At 56.1% G+C, this 20,997-nt stretch overlaps 1 protein-coding gene across 7 annotated transcripts; it reads right to left on the reverse strand.

Moving 5' to 3' along the window:
* Positions 1-7,662: 7,662 nt before the first annotated feature.
* Positions 7,663-18,147, reverse strand: LOC112956993. 7 transcript variants are annotated; one of them, XM_026050486.1, is made up of 3 exons: positions 17,989-18,147; positions 17,551-17,650; positions 7,663-9,120 (listed from the first exon to the last, which is right to left on the reverse strand). In XM_026050486.1, the coding sequence occupies exon 3, from the start codon at positions 9,057-9,059 to the stop codon at positions 8,391-8,393; it is 669 nt and encodes a 222-aa protein (XP_025906271.1). In that variant the 5' UTR covers positions 9,060-9,120; positions 17,551-17,650; positions 17,989-18,147; the 3' UTR covers positions 7,663-8,390. The 7 variants fall into 7 exon arrangements, 5 of the variants coding, with proteins under 5 accessions (XP_025906271.1, XP_025906272.1, XP_025906274.1 ...); XR_003251140.1 differs by lacking the exon at positions 7,663-9,120 and adding an exon at positions 12,744-12,895; XR_003251141.1 differs by lacking the exon at positions 7,663-9,120 and adding an exon at positions 15,391-15,515.
* Positions 18,148-20,997: the final 2,850 nt, after the last annotated feature.

Genomic DNA, 20,997 nt, shown 5'->3' on the forward strand with positions numbered 1-20,997 from the left:
CAGGCCTAGGCCGCGAGCAGTGCCAGCCGCTGCCCCTGCTCCCCGGCCGTGCCAGGCGCCCTCCCGCCGCAGCGGGCTTGCCCCGAGAGCCTAAAGGGCTTGAGTTTGCCCAGGTCCCGTCCAGGCACGGGTGATTCACTGCACTTTCCCCTGCAAACAGCGGGTGGGGCCCGGCCGGATTTCCGGGAGCGACCTGCGGAGCGGGAGCGGGGGCGGGCGCCATGGCCAGCTCCCACCTGGCTGTGCCGCATCCGCGTGGCCCCGCATGCCCTGCCCCGCGCTGGGCACCCTGCGCCCCAGTACAGGCATCTGCTCCCTTCCCCAAACACCCGTGCCCAGGCCCCTCCGCAGGGTGCCGGCAGCTGGGCGCTGCAGCCGCTAGAGGGAGGTGCGGGAGCTCGGCCGGCGCGTGCGGCTGCAGCACCACTGCAGTGTCCTGCACGGTGCCACATGTGGCGGCAGTGCCGCTGCAGCGTCCTGCACGGTGCCACATGTGGCGGCAGCACCACTGCAGCGTCCTGCACGGTGCCACATGTGGCTGCAGTGCCGCTGCAGCGTCCTGCACGGTGCCACGTGCGGCTGCAGTGCCGCTGCAGCGTCCTGCACGGTGCCACGTGTGGCTGCAGTGCTGCTGCAGCGTCCTGCATGGTGCCACGTGCGGCTGCGGTGCTGCTGCAGCGTCCTGCATGGTGCCACGTGTGGCTGCAGTGCTGCTGCAGCGTCCTGCATGGTGCCACGTGCGGCTGCAGTGCCGCTGCAGCATCCTGCACGGTGCCACATGTGGCTGCAGTGCTGCTGCAGCGTCCTGCATGGTGCCACGTGCGGCTGCGGTGCTGCTGCAGCGTCCTGTGTGGTGCCACATGTGGCTGCAGTGCCGCTGCAGCGTCCTGCATGGTGCCACGTGTGGCTGCAGGGCTGCTGCAGTGTCCTGCACGGTGCCACGTGCGGCTGCAGTGCTGCTGCAGCGTCCTGCATGGTGCCACGTGTGGCTGCAGGGCTGCTGCAACATCCTGCATGGTGCCACGTGCGGCTGCAGCACCACTGCAGCGTCCTGCACGGTGCCACGTGTGGCTGCAGTGCTGCTGCAGCATCCTGCATGGTGCCACGTGCGGCTGCAGTGCCGCTGCAGCATCCTGCACGGTGCCACATGTGGCTGCAGCGCTGCTGCAGCGTCCTGTGTGGTGCCACATGTGGCTGCAGGGCTGCTGCAGCGTCCTGCATGGTGCCACGTGTGGCTGCAGTGCTGCTGCAGCGTCCTGCATGGTGCCACGTGCGGCTGCAGCACCACTGCAGCGTCCTGCATGGTGCCACGTGCGGCTCCGGTGCCGCTGCAGCGTCCTGCATGGTGCCACGTGTGGCTGCAGTGCCGCTGCAGTGTCCTGCACGGTGCCACGTGCGGCTCCGGTGTCACTGCAGCATCCTGTGTGGTGCCGTGTGTGGCTCTGGTGTCACTGCAGCGTCCTGCACGGTGCCACGTGCAGCTCTGGTGCCGCTGCAGTGTCCTGTGTGGTGCCGAGCCGAACCGCGGGGGCACGTGCTGGGGTGCAGAATGAGCTCGAGGGCAGCGACTCCCCGCAGCAGGAAAGCTGCTGCTGCTGCTGCTGCCGAGCAGGCGGAGCGAGATTCTCGCCCRGTGTTGCTGGCAGCTTTGCGGGTGCTCGGCAGCACGGCAGAGAGCGCTCGGATCGCAGGGTCCCTGKCGCCGCATCCCCAGGGCTGCCGGGCTCCTGCGTGGCTGCGAAGGCTGCAGGGTGTCCCTCTCCGTGCGGTGACGGTGGCCATGGGGTGTCCTAGGGCTGAGGGTGTCCTAGGGCTGTCTCCACAGCATTGCCGGCCACGGGCATTCAGAAACCACCCACATACCCACTTGCTATCTCTTGCAATAGCTGCAAGGGCTTTCCCGAGCCTTTAGGCTCCCCTTGTTCCTGCTGTTTCTAGTGACAGGAGCTGGAACGTTGTCCCGGGAGCGGAGGCCCCCCCGAGCAGCCGCCGCGGGCTGTCCCGCAGCCTCCTCTCCTGCAAGGCCCAGCGCTCGCTTCCCGCGCTCGCTTCCCGYGCTYGCTTCCCGCGCGCTTCCAGGAAGGGCTCGCTTCCCCCTCGCCGTGGCTCTGCTTCCGCACGGAGTCCAGCCAGACCTCGGCTTGCCCACAGCCGGGGGGAACGGAGGGGGAATCTGGAGAAACGCAGCCCAGGAAAAGGAGTGAGGTCTTTAATGTCAGTTGAGCCCCAGCTCTGCCAAAGGGACCGACAAGAAACAGGAGCCTGGTGATGGAGCCAGCCCCAAGCACCCACCTTCCTCCTCCTCTTCCTTCCAGGACCCGCATCCACCCAGGCAGCCTGGGCACATGCCCCACTCCTTCCTCCCACCACCCCGGCCCCGGCCCTGCTCCCGGCTCCCAGCCCATCCCCACCTGGAGCTGCCACCCAGCGCCACGGCCCGTTTGTGCTGCCCTCCCGTCTGCTCCTCCTGCAGCCGGGAGGGCTGGGAAGGGCTGGGGCTTCGGCTGCCGCGTGGAGCAAGGGCACCGCTCATCCCGGGCTCCCGTGCCCACCGGGGCGAGGAGGAAGGACCCGGGAGAAGCCCTTGTTTGTTTTTAATTAGAAGCATGAGAGAGGTTCGGTAGAAAGCACAGGGTTCGGTATGGGAAGGAGCGGAGCGCTGCGAGCACCTGGGCAGCTGCAGGAGGCAACAACCGGAGCGGCGCCCGTTCCCAGGGCAATCCCAGCAGCGGCCGCCCCAATCCTGCCCCTGGGCACTGCCCAGAGCCCTCGGCAGCCGCTGGGCCGGGAAAGCCCCCAGGGAGCCCCGGCTTCCCGGGAAAGCGGCCCCCCCGCGGCCGGCTCCCCCGGCTGCTCCCCCGCGCGCTGGTAGTGACGGTGCCCTGGCCGGGGATGCCGGTCGCTCCCTCCCACGGCTTCCTCTTTTCTCAGAAAGCCTGGAAACCAAAGGTGAAAGAAGTGGGTGGAAACCGCGCGTCGCCGTCCAGGAAGAGCAGCGAGCGAGCGAGGCGGCCGCGATATTTAACAGCGCCGGGCCGGCGGTCGCGGCGTCCGCGGCGTCTGGAGCTGGGTGGGTAAGTGCCGGGCTCGGCCGCGGGCTCCGTGCCGGGGCTGCCGTGCGAGGGGGCAGCCGGAGCCCCATCCGGCAGCAGGGATCCAGCATCGGCAGCAGGGATCCAGCATCGGCAGCAAGGATCCCGCGGCGGCAGGAGGGGATCCCGCAGCGCAGGATGGGGAGGAGGAGGTGACAGACCCCGCAGGGCACAAGCCCCTTTACAGGGTCCCTCTCGGGACCCCTTCCAGCAAGCCCTTATATTTTAATGGGGCAGGAGGGGCCGCATGAGCTACTTGGGCAGGCTTCCTTGGGGGGAAAGGCAAAGTGGAGCAGTTTGGATGAACGCCCCGGCGCCGGGTGAGGGATCTGTGGTCGCTGTGCCCGCCCTGCTGCTCGGCCCCCAGGCTCGTCCTGCACCAGCATCWCCTCTGCTAATGGGCCAGTGGCACCACAACGAGGGCGCTCACTTGATTTTGTCTCAGTTTTTAGCCAGATAAAGCAATGCCTTTCCAGGTGCCGAGCAGCAGCACGTGGGTGCTCCCGGCTGGGCCTCTATTCACCCACAGCAGCACCCAGGGCCGCCGCGGCTGCCCAGCCCTGCCGCAATCGCCCCTCTGGCCGGGACGGATCCTTGTCCCCAGCCTGGCCGGGACGGATCCTTGTCCCCAGCCTCCTCTCCTCCTGGCGCGCCGGGGTGCAGAGGGGCTGCTCCCGGGATGACGGATGCCACACGCGGGAGCTCAGCTGGTTAAACGGGATGTCGTTGCCAGTCGTGCTTCAGCAATCCCGTCACGAGACGCTGCTGGGTCACTGCGCCCCTGGGCAGCCTGGCAGCCCGTTTGCTTCCCTGGCCGCGGYGCGAGGAGGCTGCCGAGGGCAGCGCGTGTCCCAGCGCAGGGACCTGGCTGCTCCCGTCCATCCCGCTTGGCTCCGTGCGGGTCGGAGCCCACGCGGGGCACGACTGGAGCAGGTGCCCAGCGCTGTTCGTCAGGCTGGAGGTTTGTGCTGCTGCCCGCCCTGCGTCCCTCCCGTGCTCCAGGGCAGGCCTGCAAGGTTGGGAAGAGGGCCTGGGACAAGAGGACCTGGGAGAGGAGGACAGGCTGGGAGCGGGGCGCTGCGTGACACCCTCCCTTCTCTCCCACGAGCAGTTGAGGACCGGGAGAGCATTGCCAGGGCAGAGCATCGCCACGAAGGGATGAAGAGGGGCTGCTGTGGCCCTACGAGGACTGGGGGACACCTGAGCCACCCCACGTGGCCCCAGTCGCTGCACCCGGGAGCTCCGGCTCCCTGTCGGTGATGGCAGGGCCGGCACGGTGGCTCCCACAGCCGGAGCGGGACCTCACGCAGCCAGCTGGGATACGGCACCTCTGGAAAGGTCCCCTCCTGCCCCGCTTCCTAAGGGGCCAGCATCGTCAGTGGCCTCGTGCAGAACAGGGAGGAAGAGCAGGAGAGCGAGGAAGAGGAGGAGGAGGAAGAGGAAGAAGAGGAGGAGGAGGAGGAAGAGAAGGAAGAGGAGGAGGAGGGGCGCTCACCCACCTTCCTGAGCTCGGAGCGGGCTCGCGGCTACAGAAACCCTCTGCCTGAGTGGTCTGTGAACCAGCCAGGTCCCTGGGCACCTCTCCCGCCCCAGCGCTGCCGCGTGGATGTGCCCAACAACCTGTCACGGGATGAGGGCTCCCCGGGACATGCCGGGCACTGGGACCAGGGGATTTGCTCCCCAGCACTCGGCCTTCCCGTGCGTTTTGGTCACCAGCCGAGTCTCTTGGTTTGGCTGCCAACAAACGCAACAAGGTTCGGTCTACATTGGTCCTACCTGGAGGCACCATGAGGTGCCCGGCCCAAAGCTGGGGCTGGGGGCAGCGAGGAGGTCCCATGGGAGGTCCTCTCCCATACCTGGTGCAGGGCAGACCCTGCACAGGGCACCCGGCACCAGAGGCAGCCCCAGCAGCTCTGTGCCACTCGGGCCACACTGAGGCTTTCCAGTGGCTCCAAACGATGGGACAACGGGTGGGAAAAAAAAAAGAAACAAAACAGCAGCCAGCTTGAGCAGAGTTTCMAAATAAAGACACGGCTGCGTCTGGGCAGAGCGCGAGGTGCCAGAGTCCTCTCCTTGCAGCAGCTCCCAGTCGCAAAATCCGTGTCCGCTCGGCCTGCCTTGTGTCATCCACGTCATTAGCTCCTGCTATTTTTTCTCCCTTGCAGATGGAGACCCAGCCGGCCAGGGCCAYGGGAAGCCAACTCATGCTGGCTGCTTGGCTTTGAGAACTGAATTCCATAGGCGTTAAAGCATCCAGAAATGCCCTATGGATTCAGTTCTGCAGCTCGGCAGCAACTCAGCTTCGAGGCTTCAAGAGGAGAGAGCAGCTGGGAGCAAGTCCTGCGGGAGAGGGCAGCTCCTGGATCCAGCACGGGGAAGGCCGGCATGGAGGTGAGTTACGGCCACCCCAGGAAACCTGGGGCCCAAAGGCTGCTTGTTTCAGGCTTTCCTCCAAGCACCTGTGGCTGCTGCGAGTGCTTGGGAGGGGGAACCCAACTGCAAATGCTGCTTCTCTCGGGAAATGGAGTGGCACTGCAGAAAATAAACATCTTTTTGTCCGCTGATTTATTGTCCGTGGTTGTAAACGGGTGCTAAAAATACGCAGGGCCAGAACAAGGGCCTGGGTGTGCCCAGCAACCTGCCGTGCAGAGTCGGGGCAGCGAAACCAAACAAAACTTGGGAGAAGATAAACAGAAGAGGCCCAGCAAAGCTAGGGGCCGTGCCCGCTGCCATCCCTGGAGACATCCCGAGGGGAAGGCCGTGGGTGCGGAAAGCCAGGGAGCAGCAAGTGCCCGGGGCAGGGGTTTGGGCAGTTCTGCGGCGCTCCTGCACGCAGCCAGGCGACGGGGAGAAATCCCGACAGGAATTGCTGGGGTTTTTCCTGTCCTGGCAAGGGAGGGCAGGGCTGGTCGGTGCCATTTGCTGCWGCTGGTAACACGGCCACGAAACCAGCTCGGCCTCGGGTTCCTGCCGCAGTGCGGCCGCTTCGGGCCTGGCACTGCTTTACCTGGGTGCAGCATTTAGCCCTTTCCAAGCGGCCTTTCTGGGGAATGGGAAAGCCAGATCAGAGGCGTACTGGCGGCTGCTTAAGCGACAACCACAATATAATGGCTGCATGCATTTAAAAAACTAAATCCACTTATTTGGCCTTCATAGAAATTAAGGGGGCTCAAGGGTGCCCAAGTCGCCCCTCACAGACCAGACTCTCCAGCAAACCAAGAGCCCCGTTGCCTCCTGTGTGAAAATGCTGCTGTCCCCCAGGCAGCGAGGGGACAGGCCTATTTGCCCTGTACATTACTCAGAAGGTCCTCAACGGTCCATAAAGAGGAAGCTGCCGGGCAGCAGCCGGGCTGAGGCAAGACAGGGYGGTGCAGAGCAGCCCTGCGCGAGGGAACGAATCCGAGGTAATGCCCGGAACAGCRAGCGGGACTCGCTGGGGAAACCACCTGCAAAAGACCTCGAAGGAAAGSGAATGTGCAGCTCTGTGCTGGAAGTTGTGGTGCCAAAAGAAATGTGCAGCTCAAGAGCAGCCCCAGAAGCTCTGGAGCTAGCAAGAAGCCAGGTTTAAAGCTGCCACACGAGCAGGAAGGCAGCAGGCTGGACCCAGAGGCCGCACTGTCCCTCAGCTCCACCTGCCACCAGCCAGTGCCGCAGAGATGCTCCTTAGCAGCCCCTTCCCGGCCTCTCCCGGGACACAGGCTGGAATCTTCTGGGAAGTCCACAGCACTGCACAGCGCAAGGCAGCAGCGAGACCTCTGCTCCAGCCAGCACGGGACACGGGGAAGGGGAAGGAGCAAAGAAAAAGCTCCGGGCAGCCCCGCAGGGTCTGCTAAGGGCAGCTCAGGGAAGCTGAATCCTGCTGCAGGGGTTTTTCCACAGAAGTTGTTCTTAGTAAGTTAGAAACTTCCTCCTCTACAGCACTCCTTAGAGGGAGGAAARAAAGGAAAAGCCTTCGTTATTACAAGGAGTTGCTCTGGTTGCTTGGCTGCTCTCAGGGACCACATATGGGTTTTGTTGCCCAAAATGTGTTTCTCCCTTCCAAACACTCCCAGTGCACCAGCCTAACAGTTGTCTGCAGGCCCAGAGCTTTAAACTGCACAAAGGCAGCAGGCTCCAAGGGACAGGGGCTGCTCCGAACCAGCCCGCAGTGTTTGAAGCCTTTTCCTGCCCTTCACGAGAGCCTCCGAACTCCTGCAACTCAAGGGATAAGATTTAAGCTGCACACYGAGTAAAGCAAATACAGAGGGGATGAGCGTTGGGATGAATTCCCTGGTGGCTCCCTGGTAAGGGCTGTGCTCGGTTACAAACCACAGCAAAGAAAGAGGCACCTGCCTAGAGGAAGGGAGCGAGCCACACGTTACATTCCCAGCTGGGCAACCTGCATTCGCTCCTTTGAGTTATCCACAAAAAGACTGTAGTCAGGCAGCTAAAAAACTACAACGATGGCTATTTGCATTTGTTTTTATTGTTTATTAATAAGGATTTAAAAGAYAGAGAAATTTGCAAGCAAGTCCCTCAAACCCCTCCAGCTTTCCACCCTTGCAAGAGACCAACCTGTGGAAGCGCTGTGGTTCTGACAGCTCCASTAACTTGGCAGGGGAACCAGCACCTCCAGCCAGAGCCAGGTCAGGCCTAAAGTAGGGCCTTGAGCACTGGATTGAATAAGGACACAGTGCCAGGAGCACCAAGCACCAGATTACTRAGTGTGAAGGGACAGGGACACCAAGATCTTCTGTCAGCGTGTAGGGAAATGTTGTGTACAGGCCTCACGTGGTGATTAAGTACAACAGTACAGTCATAAAACAGCAGTGATAGGGTGACTATCTACCTTCTTTACAGTGTTTAAGAACTTTCCCCTCAGGACCTGCACTGCTTCCAACTCGGAGGAAATTCAGTTTGGGTCTCCTGATGGCACTGCCAGGAAGGAATCCAGCTGCCAGGACCTTCCCTTGGGCAGTGAAGAGGCCCATCTTCTATCCAGGGCACCTGCCTGGAAACCCCTGCCACCAGACTGTGATCACTCCATAGACACCATGGAAAACAAACATTCCTCTCAAGCCAGAACCCAAGGGCTGATCCCYGACAGAGCCAACAGCCACACACTTCCTTCACAGGATGGACATTGTGCACCCCACATTACACCCGGTAAAGCTGCCATAAGCTTGTGGAGGACGGGGAGCAGTTAAAAAGCCACCAGCTGTGGTGGCACCCTCGGCTTGTGCTACTTCCCAGCTGCACCAAGAGCAGCTGCCGACCGGCTCCCACGAGGGCCGTGGAGCATCCGCCCAGGAGGTGACATCAACGTCTCAATTTCTTTTTCTTCTTCCGATTCCGGTCCTCACTGCTGTCATCTGCCTCGCTGGCACTGGGGGTCAGAGCCCGCTGGATGACTTTCTTTTCCACTGTGTATTCCTGCTCTCCTACCTTGGGGTCTCCTTTGACCAAGAACTCCCCGTTCCTGTAAGTTATGGAGACGCTGGTCCGTGGGTAGGTGCCATAAACCCTCCGGAGATCATCCTTCACAAACCCTGGGAGTTCTTTCCTCGGTCCAAACACCTTGCCAAGCTTCCCCCATTGAAGCTCCCCTCTCATTGTGAAGCCTTCTGGCCAAGTGTCCCGATACTGATCCGGCCTCTGGTAGGAGGTGTAGGGATTATAGGGTGCGTAGGGATTGTACAGAGGAATGGGGACCACAGGAGGGAAGTGCCAGGTGTAGTACGGATGCAAGTAGGGATTGGAGGCACTGTAGACGTGATGATACTCCACCTGATTGCCCACATAGTCCGGGTAGCTGTTCCTGTCCACCACAAAGGTGATGGGGCGGCTGTAGAGGTTGTGCATGTGGATGGGGGGGAACACCACGGGGCTGGCCATGGTGTCCACTCTCCCGGCTCGCAGCGGCAGGCAGGTGGAAGGTGGGATCACAGCTGGGTAACACTCCCGTGGCACAAACCCAGGCTGGTACATGGTACACGAGCTGCGGCTACACGGGGGACATAGCAGCTGCTCTGGAGCAGAGTCTCACAAGCTGTAGAGACAGGAGAAAAAAAGACAAACTATTTTAAACAGTTACCCAACTGGATTTAAACATATATATCCCCAGCACTGCAAATATAACAGCTAATTAACCAAAGGAGCTCCCCATATCTGCAGCCTGCGGGGGTTATAGCCCTGCAATGCCAGAAACTGCCCCTTAGCTGCTCTGCAAGACTCAACATTTAACACACTGGGCTATGTGGGAGACACAAGAGTGGGAATTAACTGTCATAGACCCACTGAGGGCAGAAGAGATGACCTCCTTGTCATGGCACAGCTTTGCACAGCTGGCAGGCAGCAAGACCCACTGCAAGAAGCCAAGACAACTCTGAGCAGGTGTGAGAATGGGGAATGTGGGCAGAGGAGGAAACATCTGGAAAACAGGGTGAAGAGGAGGAAGAGGGGACACAGGCTGGCCCCGCTGACCCACCACACATTCATTTCACTTCTGTTGCCACCCTGTGCAGACAAGCAGCTCTTTGAGCCATCCTCAGGTCCCTGTTTTCCTCCAGCCATTCCCAGCTTGGAGCTGGTCATCTTGGAGCCACACATCTCCTGGAGTCACACATCTCAAAATTCCACTTTCTTGCTGGGAAGCGAGAGGCATTTGACATCTGTCTCAAGAAGGGGAAAACATCCCATCTCTCTCCAAGGAYCACGAGCACTTCCATGTTAGGGCATCTGCTTTTGGTCTCAGTTTTCCCCAGAGCAGCCYTCGCATTTCAGGGCACATCTAACTGCCCCACGGCCGAACCCTGCGCCTCGCCTGTCACCGCTGGACAAGCCAAGGCCCTTCGGAGCGTGAAGCAACGTCCTGGCCCTCTCTGACTCGTGGTACTCTTCTTGGGGGCAGGAAGGGAAGCCGTGCATCGCATGGGCTTGGTCTGCTGCTGCTGAAACCCGTCTTAGCAGAGGCAGGAAAGGGCCCTCACGGAGCTAGACGTGGTGAGGTTTCCCCACCGGGCTGGTCCTGCGGGCACTTGCTTTCTAAGCTCACCCCAAAGCCGCCTGTCACAAGGATGCTGACCAAAAAGGGAAGATGAGACTCATCCCTGAATTCAGCATTTTCCACCAGCCCCACAGGAAATTTGGCCGTCCTCAGATTGAGAAACCGCCTGCCCCAGCAGTGCTGGGTGCTGCGCGAGGGCTTTTCTGACCAGCACAAGCTGTTCCCATCACCTGAGCTTYGCAAACAGCCCCAGCTCCAGCCGGGCCACCACAGGTGCAGAGCTGCCACACACAGGGAGCAGCACGAAATTATTAATTTAGGCGAGGCCAGGCTGTACCCTAGGGCAGAGGTGGCAGAGCATGCTGTATGTGCTGCCTGCCCAGAGAGAAGAAATGTCAAAGCTTCAGTGCTCTGCTAAAGCCCTTTACTAAGGCGTTAAAGAGCTTCAAGCAACGTGAAGCTCTCATAGCACTGACTGAAGCCCCCCAGCTCGGGGGCAGGACGGTGCCCACATCTACCCCAGCCCAAAGGCTGCAGCCGCCCCACAGCCTCCACTGGGACATCCTGCGTTTTCCCTCACGGCTCCAGGGCCTTTTCCGCAGCCAGGGAAGGCCAAGRAGCCCCTGCACTGACTTCAGATGCAAGGAGCACCCCTACCCCTCTGCAGAAGCCACCAGGAGCCATCCGAACGCCCGGGGTTTTGGTGCTCTCAGCAGCTCTGCTAGCTGCTTTGATGTTGCACTGAGGATRATGACAGGGCCGTGCTGGGGGTCAGCCTGGAGGACCGGCAAGAGGAAGCAAACAGGAGGACTTGAGCAAGCACAGCCRGGAGAGCTCCGGAGCGGCATTGCCACATGCCCAACCACAGAAGTGAGGACATTTCCCTGGAAGCAGATCACCCTGCAGGGGTGTYGACAGCTGTAGGCTACACTTTGCAGCCCCGGAGGAAGGCTGCACACCTGACAGGACCCTGCTCCTCAGCTGAGGCCCTGGCCAGCTTTGCTTCCATGGTCTCTGCTCCCCAATGCAGAGWGTCCCCTTGCTCCTCAATTCCAGAGCTCTCCAGATTGCCCTAACAAGGACTTAGCTTCACARGCACCAAGCCCTGTTTCTCCAAATCAGGCACTGTTCCTATTACTTGTGTTGCAATAGGGTTTTGGGACACAGAGGCACAACGCTCCTGCCCTGCCCCTCCGGAGCCATTTGCTTCAAGGTGGTGCCAACTGAAGCCCACTAGAAGCCCATCCCTRCCCACAACCTTTAAGGAATGGCCCATATCTCCCTTCCCTTCTTCCCCTGCTCCTACCCCATCATGTTTCCATTGCCAGCAGCCAGAGGCTGCCCTGGCTCTGCCCCTGTGCCCCTCAGCCACCAACCTGCYCCCGGCACCACCAAGTCGCTCCTTGGGCTCCTCTCCCACCCTGCGCTGCTCCCTGCCCAGAAAGCAGTTCTCCGCTTCCACCACCTGGCCCAAGCCAGGTGCTCCCCAGCCAAGGAGAACGCCTGGGTTGTCACCACCAGCCCGGGTTGTCACCTCCGCTCCGCACAGCATGGGGGCATTAGAAGACGGGCAACTTAAGGGGCTCCAAGGCAGCCGAGGGCTCATTGCTGATGAAGCAGGTCAGTGGCAGAATGGCACGTGCCTCTCGTGGCTCTTCCGGACATATTGCCCCAAGAGCATGATGAACATCATGAGCAGTAACTAGTCATGCAAAGCAAACAGTCCTCCRCTTCCTTACTGGAGAAGGAATTTATGCCCTACCTGACTCTATTTTAAGTGCAGGAGAGAAACTGCAAAGTCCTCTGTGGGAGGGGAACTTCAGAGGCAAACAGCCTTCAGGACCAAGTGTACGACCAAAGCATGGAGAGAAGCCCGSCTGACCTGTCATTTCAGGCTACCACCCACTCTTCCTTTTCTGCAGTTTCAAGCTCTGCTGTGCCGTGGGGAAAGGGGTGGGAGGGGAAGTCCCCACATCCACTGCCCAGCACCTAGATATCCTGAACTGAAAAGGGCAGGACGGCCCTGAAAGCTTGAGACGTGCCCTGATGAGGGCCTCTGAGCAGCTCAGAGCCAGCTCCTTGGTGCCATGGACCATGGGGCCGGGCAGGCCCTGCTGTGCTTGGAAACCAGCTCTCCGCAGCYGGGGAGCAGCAGGGAGCCAAGCCAGCAAGGAGGGCCACAGGGGCAGACAACGCAGCTTCTCCCCTCCGACCTCTCACCAGCTGGGCCTTGCTGGGAAAGCTCCACCTGGCTGGGGCCACATGAGAGGCCAGGCCCAGAGCAGTGAGCTCCCAGCAAGGTTCCAGCCGGCCAAAACACGATCACCATCTCTGGTAGGAAGGAACAGGACACTGCAAACTCTTGCCAGGGCCAACACCAGCAATTCCCTCAGSCCCCACTCAGCCCTTTGGCAGAGCCTTTCCCCACCTCATGCATTTTTGGAAGCTATGAGGTCAGTCTCTTCAGTCCAAAATGCTCCATCTGCTGAGCAAGGCCCCTCCAGCTCCAGCTGACCAAGCTGCTATGGGGCACCTGAGATAGCTGCCAAAGCCGCAGTACACTGGATAGTTCAGCTCTGTAGAAGATAGTTTCCCCACTCTGTTCTGTGCTTATTTACTACAGGTGAATTTACCACTAATTAACATTTAATCAGTCTCACTCATCTTGGGCACTTCTGTATCTCAAGACAACTGCCCTTCATAGCTTCAGAGGAGAGGGTGGCTTTGATGAACACATCCCAAGGCAGAGAAGCGTCRCTGTCAGCTAAGGAGAGCTGCAAGTTCAGGGAAATGTCTGGCAGTTTGAGCTGCTCACCACCTAGAAACACAGGTAAATATTCACACCCATGCAAGGCACTGCCCAGTCCCTAGGAGGGGAATTAAAACTAGCCCAACTAGTGTGGACACAGATCAAAGTACAGGGAGAGGAGCTTTATTATAAAAGTCTTCAGTATCTGGAGACATCAGTTGTGATGGTCTAAACAGTCACAACTTCATTGACATTCCAGTGAGAGCCACCACGGATTTTGGACCTGTCTGCAGCACCATACAAACCGTGCTGGGTCCCATGCCCTCCACCACAGTGGAGGCATCTCAGCAGCCTCCCCAGAGCACTCCAYAAGTCAGCGCAACTGCAGGGACATCTGGCCCCAAGGAAGCAACATCCATCTTACTCCAAGGGCTGACCATGACTGTTCTCAGCCCATTCCACTGCCCTGTGATTCATTCCCAGGAGGGGAGAATAAGTAGACTCATGTTGGATACTTTTCCCCGCTCCCTTGTTCCAGCACCCAAACTTTTAAGACTGTTTCTGGCTTCCTTCCCTTCCTGTTCTTTCCCCTGCCCCACAAAAACCACGGGCCAGTTGGCACCGCTCTGTAGCGACTCCCAGGGGCACAGGGACACTCGAACACTAACATCAACATTTTCCCTGATCAAGACGCTGAAGAATTCATGAGCTGTTTCCAGTTAATCTCCCCTTTTTTGAGTGGACGCTGCAGAACAGTTGCCATCTGGCAAAGCCCTTGGCGAGGCCTCCCTTAGAGGAAGAACACTTCAAAGGCTGGAAGCAAGAGGTTAAAACCAGATCCCTCAGACAAGCAGGGTCTGTCTGCACATTCCCATGCGCTCCGAGCCAGCAAGGCCCTCTCGCTGCACATTGAGACCTGCTGAGAGAGACTGAGTCACATCAGTTCATGCACTTAAAGCTCCCACTTTGCTTTTTGCCCGGGCTCTCGAGCAGCAGAGGCTCTGCAGCCCACAGACCAAGTCCACACCTCCCTTGCACACCCCAAGACACATGTGAACTCTCCCTATTCCCAGCAGAACATTATGGATTCACTTTTCCATCACCAGTATGGATTCATGGGACATCTGCCAGCATTCCTAAAGGAGATGCTCTTGCTGGGCTTCACAACCCTGGCAGCAACATAGGAATGAGGGCTCCAGCCAAGGAGCAGCAAATACTTCCACAAGAGGGTTATTATATCAGGCCTGGCACAACAGGGTGCCCCAGGGAGGCAACCGATTAACAGAAGTGCAAATTATGACTCCTATTTACCCAGTAAAGCTCAGATATTTGATCTATTCCTTTATARTGCCTAGTAGTAACATCCAAACTAAACCTTGACACTGACAGCAGCCTCCAAKAGGGCTTTGCACTGAGGTGCAGGTACTTTGAACGCAAGCCTAGCAGTTCTCAGGAGTGGTGGTGAAGCTAGGAGGAGGAAAGGGTTTGAGATTAGAGTGCGTTATTACTACTGGAAACAGGAGAGATGTAGTCCAGAATCAGTGTGTAGATTTAGGCTAAAAGGAGCTATGCCACCTAGCTCAGCAGGACCAAAGCAGCAGCACAGCAGGTAGATGGAGGCAGCAAGGTGGCCTCCAGCCCACGCAGGACACAGAGCTGGACCACAGCAGCAGCTGAGATSATTCACCTGGCCTGGCAGGACACACAGCAAGCCCAGTGCCAGCCGTGGCTGCTCTAATGGCCTGTTGGAGGGAAGCTCTTTCTAACCTGGTGCAAGAGCTACCGGAGAGCATCCTTGTCTCCTTCCCACCCACTTCACTCACACACAGCAAGAAGCTCTCCCAGAAGTGCCCGCAATCCAACTCTTGCCCCCTTCCACCCTCTCTCCTCCACACACTTCCACCATCTCCCACCAAAGGTAGGAAAACTTTTCCAGCAGGAACTATTTCACCTTGTCCAAATTACTATACATGCTAGAGTTGACTCAAAACAAAAAACCCCACTACAACACATATCTATTGATATCTAGGATGATGATATCTAAGATATCTCATATATAGGAGGACAGGATCTTGGACACCACCTCCCTTTGCAGGTGGGAACRAGCAGCCATCGTTTCCAGAAGACTTTCTCACAAAACCCACCGCTTCCAAGCCATCAATTCTTCCCTCCAAGGGCCAGGTTAAAACCATGCCCAGCTGTCCCTCCCAGACCTTGTGCCATGAACAATCCCTCAGCAAGAAAGCAAGGAGGCTGTTTCCGAGGCCAGGAGATTGTGGCCCTCACCCAGCTCCCTGGGGGCTTTGGGTTGCTAGTCTCATCAAGAGAAGAGCTCCAACTGGCACATTGGTAGCCACAGAAAGTGGTTAAGACATATTAGTCATGTCTCACCCAAGCCCTTTGAAAGGGGACCAGATTTTTCTCAGCTATTCAAAGCAGCATTCCCAGAAAGCACTGAAATCTAGCACGAGTCAGGCATTTATGTGAAGCCTGGGGAAAGTCCAGACCACGAGGAAACCAAGAAAAGCCTTCATCAGCACAGAGCAAGTCTTCACTTGCCTTTGATAAGAAAACCCCATGGCAGAGCTCTGCTCAARCAGCGGTCAGCAGCAAGTTGCATTCAGACCAAGAGAAGTTCAGAGCTGCCACAGCAGCTGCTGGATAGGGCAGGTCGGGAACAGCTGCACTGCTGGGAATGACACACGGGAATGACTACCACGGGGTCCCTGCGTCACCAGGCAGGGCCCTGGCATCTGCCACTGCCTGCTCTAAAGTCCACACATTTGGTATCCTTACATTTTGTCATCACATACAGGTCACCCCTCAAATTTCTTGCTATATCTTTTTTTTTTCCTTGAGATGTCCACCTCTCTATGTATTGCTACAACTCTCCCCTCACCACCACCACAACTCAGCATATCTTCCAAGCAACCAGCACAGCCACTTTTGCTTAAGACTTAAGGACAGTCACCTTGCAAGGTCCAAGCATCTCTGCCCCATGTCTCAGGATCCCCAGTTTCTCCTACCAAGAGCTAACACCTTTTCTGGTCTAAAACTCTTCTCGGGCACACTGTGCTTGCTTTAATCAAGCATTATCATTTCCCACCTCCCGCACATTCTTCCAATCCGTCTGTTTAGTTAGCAGACTTACTGCAGCACGGTAGTAGTGTCTCATTATGGGACATTTGCAAGTTATTCCACAAGCTTTTTTTCCCCCAACACACAGCTCTTTACTCCATAAGCCTAGATCAAACAAAAGCCCCTACAGTGCTGAGCTTTTCTTCCTCCCAGTCCCAGAGATCTCCTAAATACTTCAACAGAGCCAGCACTAACATATTCTCCTCCTTGTCCAAGCAGTAATCCAATACTTTTCTTCATCCACCTCCCTTCAGCCAAAACATCTCTGTATCACTTAGCTGAAACTTCCAAGCTGGGAGAGCCTGGAAAAGTCCCTAACTGCTGCCTCGGGACTCAGCTCTTCCCCATCAGATTGCATTCTTGAGACACAACTGATTCAAGACTAACTTTTAATGATTAATTGAACACACTACTAAAGCTAAGGCAATTAGGTGATCAATCTAATTAACCAACTAATTTATAATTACAATGATTTCCCATATAGTTATAAAATTAAAATCTTACCAATCACACAGTACAATCCCAAAATTACAGCACCCTTCAGCACAATCACCCTTAAGGGTGATTAATCACCCACAATCAACGTTAACGTACAAGTCTTTGCAATCTTTACAAAGTCTTTTGTCCATCCCCCTTTCTTTCCAGAGMACAACTTCGTTTACCACCCCACACTAAGTCTGGCAGATCTCAATCTGATGAAAAAATCCCATTTCTCCAGGGAGCATCACTCCAGCATCCCAGTGGACTTGGAACCACAAGTCAGCTTTGCCACCATCCACAGGTGCCCACAATGCAACCACCAGCCAATTCTATCCTCCTTTTTCCTCACCTTATTCTTCATTTCCTGACCCCTTTTTTGCTGGGCTTGCACCTCCCTTCTTCTGTCCAGTCTCCTCCCAGCTGAACTACCCATCCCTAATTATTTTTCCCCTGTTGGTCTCAGTTTTGCTACATCCATACCTAAGTTGAGTGTTTCTGATATCACTACCTAGGCAATCTCAGCCTTACAAGGCATTACTGATAAGGGGCAGGTGGCCTTGCAAGTTTCTGCCTTTAAAAAAAGGCTTCAGACTCCCATATAGTTATCYAACACCTGTTGGTTATAAATTGTTTTCTTTACACAAAGACAAATTATTCTACTTTAACCTTGATTTATCTGCCTAGTTCTGATTAACGTGCTTTCCCATCTTACACACAGCTAGTTCACAGGCTGGAAATAGCCTGTTTTGGACACAGCTTTTGTGCTTTCACAGCATCCTGCTCTCAGCTGCTTGATTACAAGTCTTTGCCCTTGAAGCCTAGGGAAAACTAGGAGATTATTCCCTGCAAAGGCATTAACTGGTTAGGCACCCAGGTTCTCCAGATAAGTTTCCTCCAACTATTGAGGCATACTAATATCCTACAACAATTCAAGATCATTTGTATTTTAATTACTAAATTCAGAACGTCCTAGTGACATACTAYTGCTTCAATAGCTTAAGCTAACATTAGCATTATTTTAGTGCTATAACACTGCAGACTAAACAAGTCTTTGCCTGTAAGTTTGGAACTAGAAACAGACATTTGCATGGTATATAGGTACTCACTTCTGGAATAAAAACTGCCAAGGCGGTATCTTTATTTAGATCCCAAAAGGCTAGAAGACACAATCCAGACTTTGCTGCCCCTTCTCATGGCTTGATAGACCTTAAAAAGACAGATATGTCTAAGAAACTACTACATCTTTTCATAGAAGAGTATTTCATTAGTAAACTGGGCTTTAAAGCCTGTCCAAACATGTCCAGGTAACTAAGGAAAACATATCAGGAAGCTCATTACTTCATTGCATTACACATTCAGTGAACTTTAAACAATCCTGGTTGACTGAGGGCAAAACCACTAAGCTGATACAAAACGTACTCTTAACTACTAAAGCACCTCACCAAAAAAACAGCCCTAAGGATAGTCAGAGCACAGGCAAAGTGAATTGAAGTCAACACAAGCAGACCAGACCCACAACAAAAAAACCACACAAATACTCCCACCTAAAATTCAGAGCTTTTCTTAAAGAAATAAAGCTTTTTAAAAGACTACTAATAGCTACTAAAAGAGAATCACAACGCTTAAAGTAATCAGAGGAAAAAGCRCAAGCCACCCATGACTACTCTGGGAACAAAACCCTAATCCTGGCTTCCTAAACACCTTCAGGTGGGGTGCCCACCTACCCTTTGTATTCCAAGGATCCATGGGAATATGCCCACTGAGGGTATTGCAAACACCTGTGCTGCCAGGGGCTTCCCATGGATATAAATCCCAGTCCAGGCCCATAAGGAGCCTGGTAAGTCCCTGCATGGTCCCTAGGAGTAACTGGTGCTGCAGAAGGTAYCCCTTAAGGACAGCCACTGCTGCATTATTTTTCAGGTAATCYCAAGTGCTTGCCTATTGGCCACTCTTTTATAGAACTTATCAATTTTAGTCAATTACTGGGCCCTTGCATGTTTTTAAGAATAGCCGGTTTAAGTAGCTTTTCATTATTCTAAAYGGCTCTAAAATGCTAACAAGCAGTGATACTTCTTTAAAGCTATCAGCTAGGCTTCTTGCTTTCTTGTGTGACATTTCAGTCAATGACCTGTTTGCTGTAGGGTTTAATGTTGCTTTTTATTGACAATTAGAATGGTGCTTGCAGCTGCTGCTTTAAGAGAAAACACCTAAAAGTGAGCATAAATGACACAGATTTTTATTGTCTTAAATACTGGGACCCCATAGTGTAAAAGGGGTCTCTATGGGTGTCCTTGGTGGCTGTGGCCCACGCTCAATTTTACGGATTATGAGGAATCTTAGCTAAGGGAACGGCTCGTTGCCATGGCGACTGGAGGCCCGGGCCTAACGAGTCCCAGAGCAGCAGTCGTGCCCGRCCAGCGGGGCTGCCGCTGAGGCGGGCTGCCCTCACACAAGATGGCCGCCCGCAGGCGCGGCGTCCCTTGCCACGACCCAAGATGGCCTCTGCCCGGGGCGGGGTCGCCGGGGCGCATGCGCGGTGCGGCGGCGCGGCGGGATCAACGCCGGTAACGGACGCAGGTAGGAGGCGCCGGGCGGGCGGCGGCGGTGGGTCCCGGTGCAGTCCCGGTTCCGGGTCGTGCGTAGCCCGGGCTGCGGTGGTACCTCCCGTTGGGGTGTCCGTGCGGAGACAAGCGGGGGGTCCCCCCTTGCAGTGGGGGCGGTGGGGACCCCCCATCCCCGCAATGGTCCAGCCCGGGGGTTGCCTCCCCACGTTAATCTGGGCCGTACCACTTGGCCCCGGGGGGGGGGTGCTGGGGGGTGGTCGGGTCCTTCCCTGCCATGGCGGCGGAATCCTGGCAGTGTTGGGGCCRGGGCAGCCTCCATCCCCCAGGTTCAGTGGGTTGCCACACGCCAAGACTGGTGGATCCACCTGGCTGCCACTATCAACGAGCCTTGTCATCCCATCAGATTGGATGGGATCTGACTTGACAAGAGTGCTCTCCATGAGCACRGGAAATGGCTCCCCAGAAAATATCAGCTAATTCTAAATGTTAATTAGTGTCTGTGTAGCTCTTCTATTTACATGTGTGCTCCAGGGCACTTTGAGGGAGCGACAGAAGCATCCGAGTGCAGCACGTGACTGCTGGGAATGGGAAGGGTGTTGCCCAGTTTCTTATGATCCTGAGGTATTTATGAGTGTCGAATGGGTAAATGGAACGGGAACCCTGCTTTTCCTTGCCTGGCCCAGCTGTTATTGGGTTATTGAGGCCTTTATTGCTTTCTTTTTGGACACTAGACTGCTGGAAGCTGCTATCTGTGGATACATTAATGTTTTACTTGGGTTTATGTTTGTTTGGGATTGTTTGTTTCATTGAGACTCTCCATTGGTGAGTGGATTCTTTAAGGAAATAGAGTTGCATTCATGGGATGGAAGTGGATTTTGAGACTCCCTTTTTGGGTTGAAGTGAAGGTCTTTTTGAATCGCAGGTAGTGGAGAAACTTTTACACGGAGATTCTGGTCTTTGGACATGTGTTCACCTGCAAAGAGAGGATTTAAATATATTTATAGGTTTTTTTAAGCGTGGCTTGGCTGGTCTAACTGCAGAGAAGGAACAACTGAGCTCTAACTGTTCTGGGGTGACTTCTTTTTGTGAAAGCTCAGGGACAAAACTGCTCTTAGTGYATGCAGGCTGGCTCTTACTGGAATGAGGTTGCTCTTATTTAATGTGGCTTTCCCACCGGATGGGAATGCTCCACAGAGCCATGTTTTGCGGGAACAAGGCTGGGCAGCAGCCCTGGCCTGTCTGGGCACGAGGAATGTCTAGAAATATCATCCCCTCTCAGGCAGCTTGTCCTGCGGGTGGATTTATTGCGCTGTGAATGCAGCCACATGGAGCCAGTGGATTTGCCTGTTCCCCTCTGAGCCAATAGGCCTCCCAAAATGCAGAATATGCAGCAGAAGCCCCCTAGTGACTGCTGGAGCTTAGATGTCTCCTGGAGTGTTATTTGGGATATTCCAGGGTGTTACCCACCTGGAGAGTCGTCCTTGTGCAGTGGTCAGGTCTGCAGATGACTGTCAGGTCCCTGAGGGACAACTTCACCAAGCAGGAATCATCTGGTCCTGCTTGAAAGGCTGAGCTGGGCCGGGATTCCTGCACAGGGCCCTGCTGCCAACTCGGTACGAGAGGCTCCAGCTGCAGGAGGCTGGAGCTTAGGTGCTGGCACCGGGGTCTTGCTCCAAAGCCTGGGGTTGCCAGATCGCTGTGGGACTGGGGCACTTGTGGCTCCAGCTGTGAACTGGCTGGGAAGCTGGGACAGATGTAGGAGTCTTTGCATGCCGTGTACTTCCAGCTRCTGTCTGCCAGCTCTCCCACAAAGGCGGTGATTTCCTGGTAGCCAGTGCTCAAATTGTCGTCTTGAAGATAAGATCTGCAAACGTCACCGGCGGGAGCRAAGCCAGATGTCAAATGCAGATGCGGGAGTTCCTGCAGCTGAGGCTAGCTGCTTTCTAATTTACGAGCTCATCTCTTGATGACTGTGCTTTAGAAGTTCAG

This window comes from Nothoprocta perdicaria, unplaced genomic scaffold (genome assembly GCF_003342845.1).
Source record: "Nothoprocta perdicaria isolate Ctin4 unplaced genomic scaffold, notPer1 scaffold_7, whole genome shotgun sequence".
Taxonomy (NCBI): domain Eukaryota; kingdom Metazoa; phylum Chordata; class Aves; order Tinamiformes; family Tinamidae; genus Nothoprocta; species Nothoprocta perdicaria.

Excerpts from the sequence above, each read along its gene's own strand:
- LOC112956993 (XM_026050487.1), bottom strand. The coding sequence starts at position 9,059 with ATGTACCAGCCTGGGTTTGTGCCACGGGAGTGTTACCCAGCTGTGATC.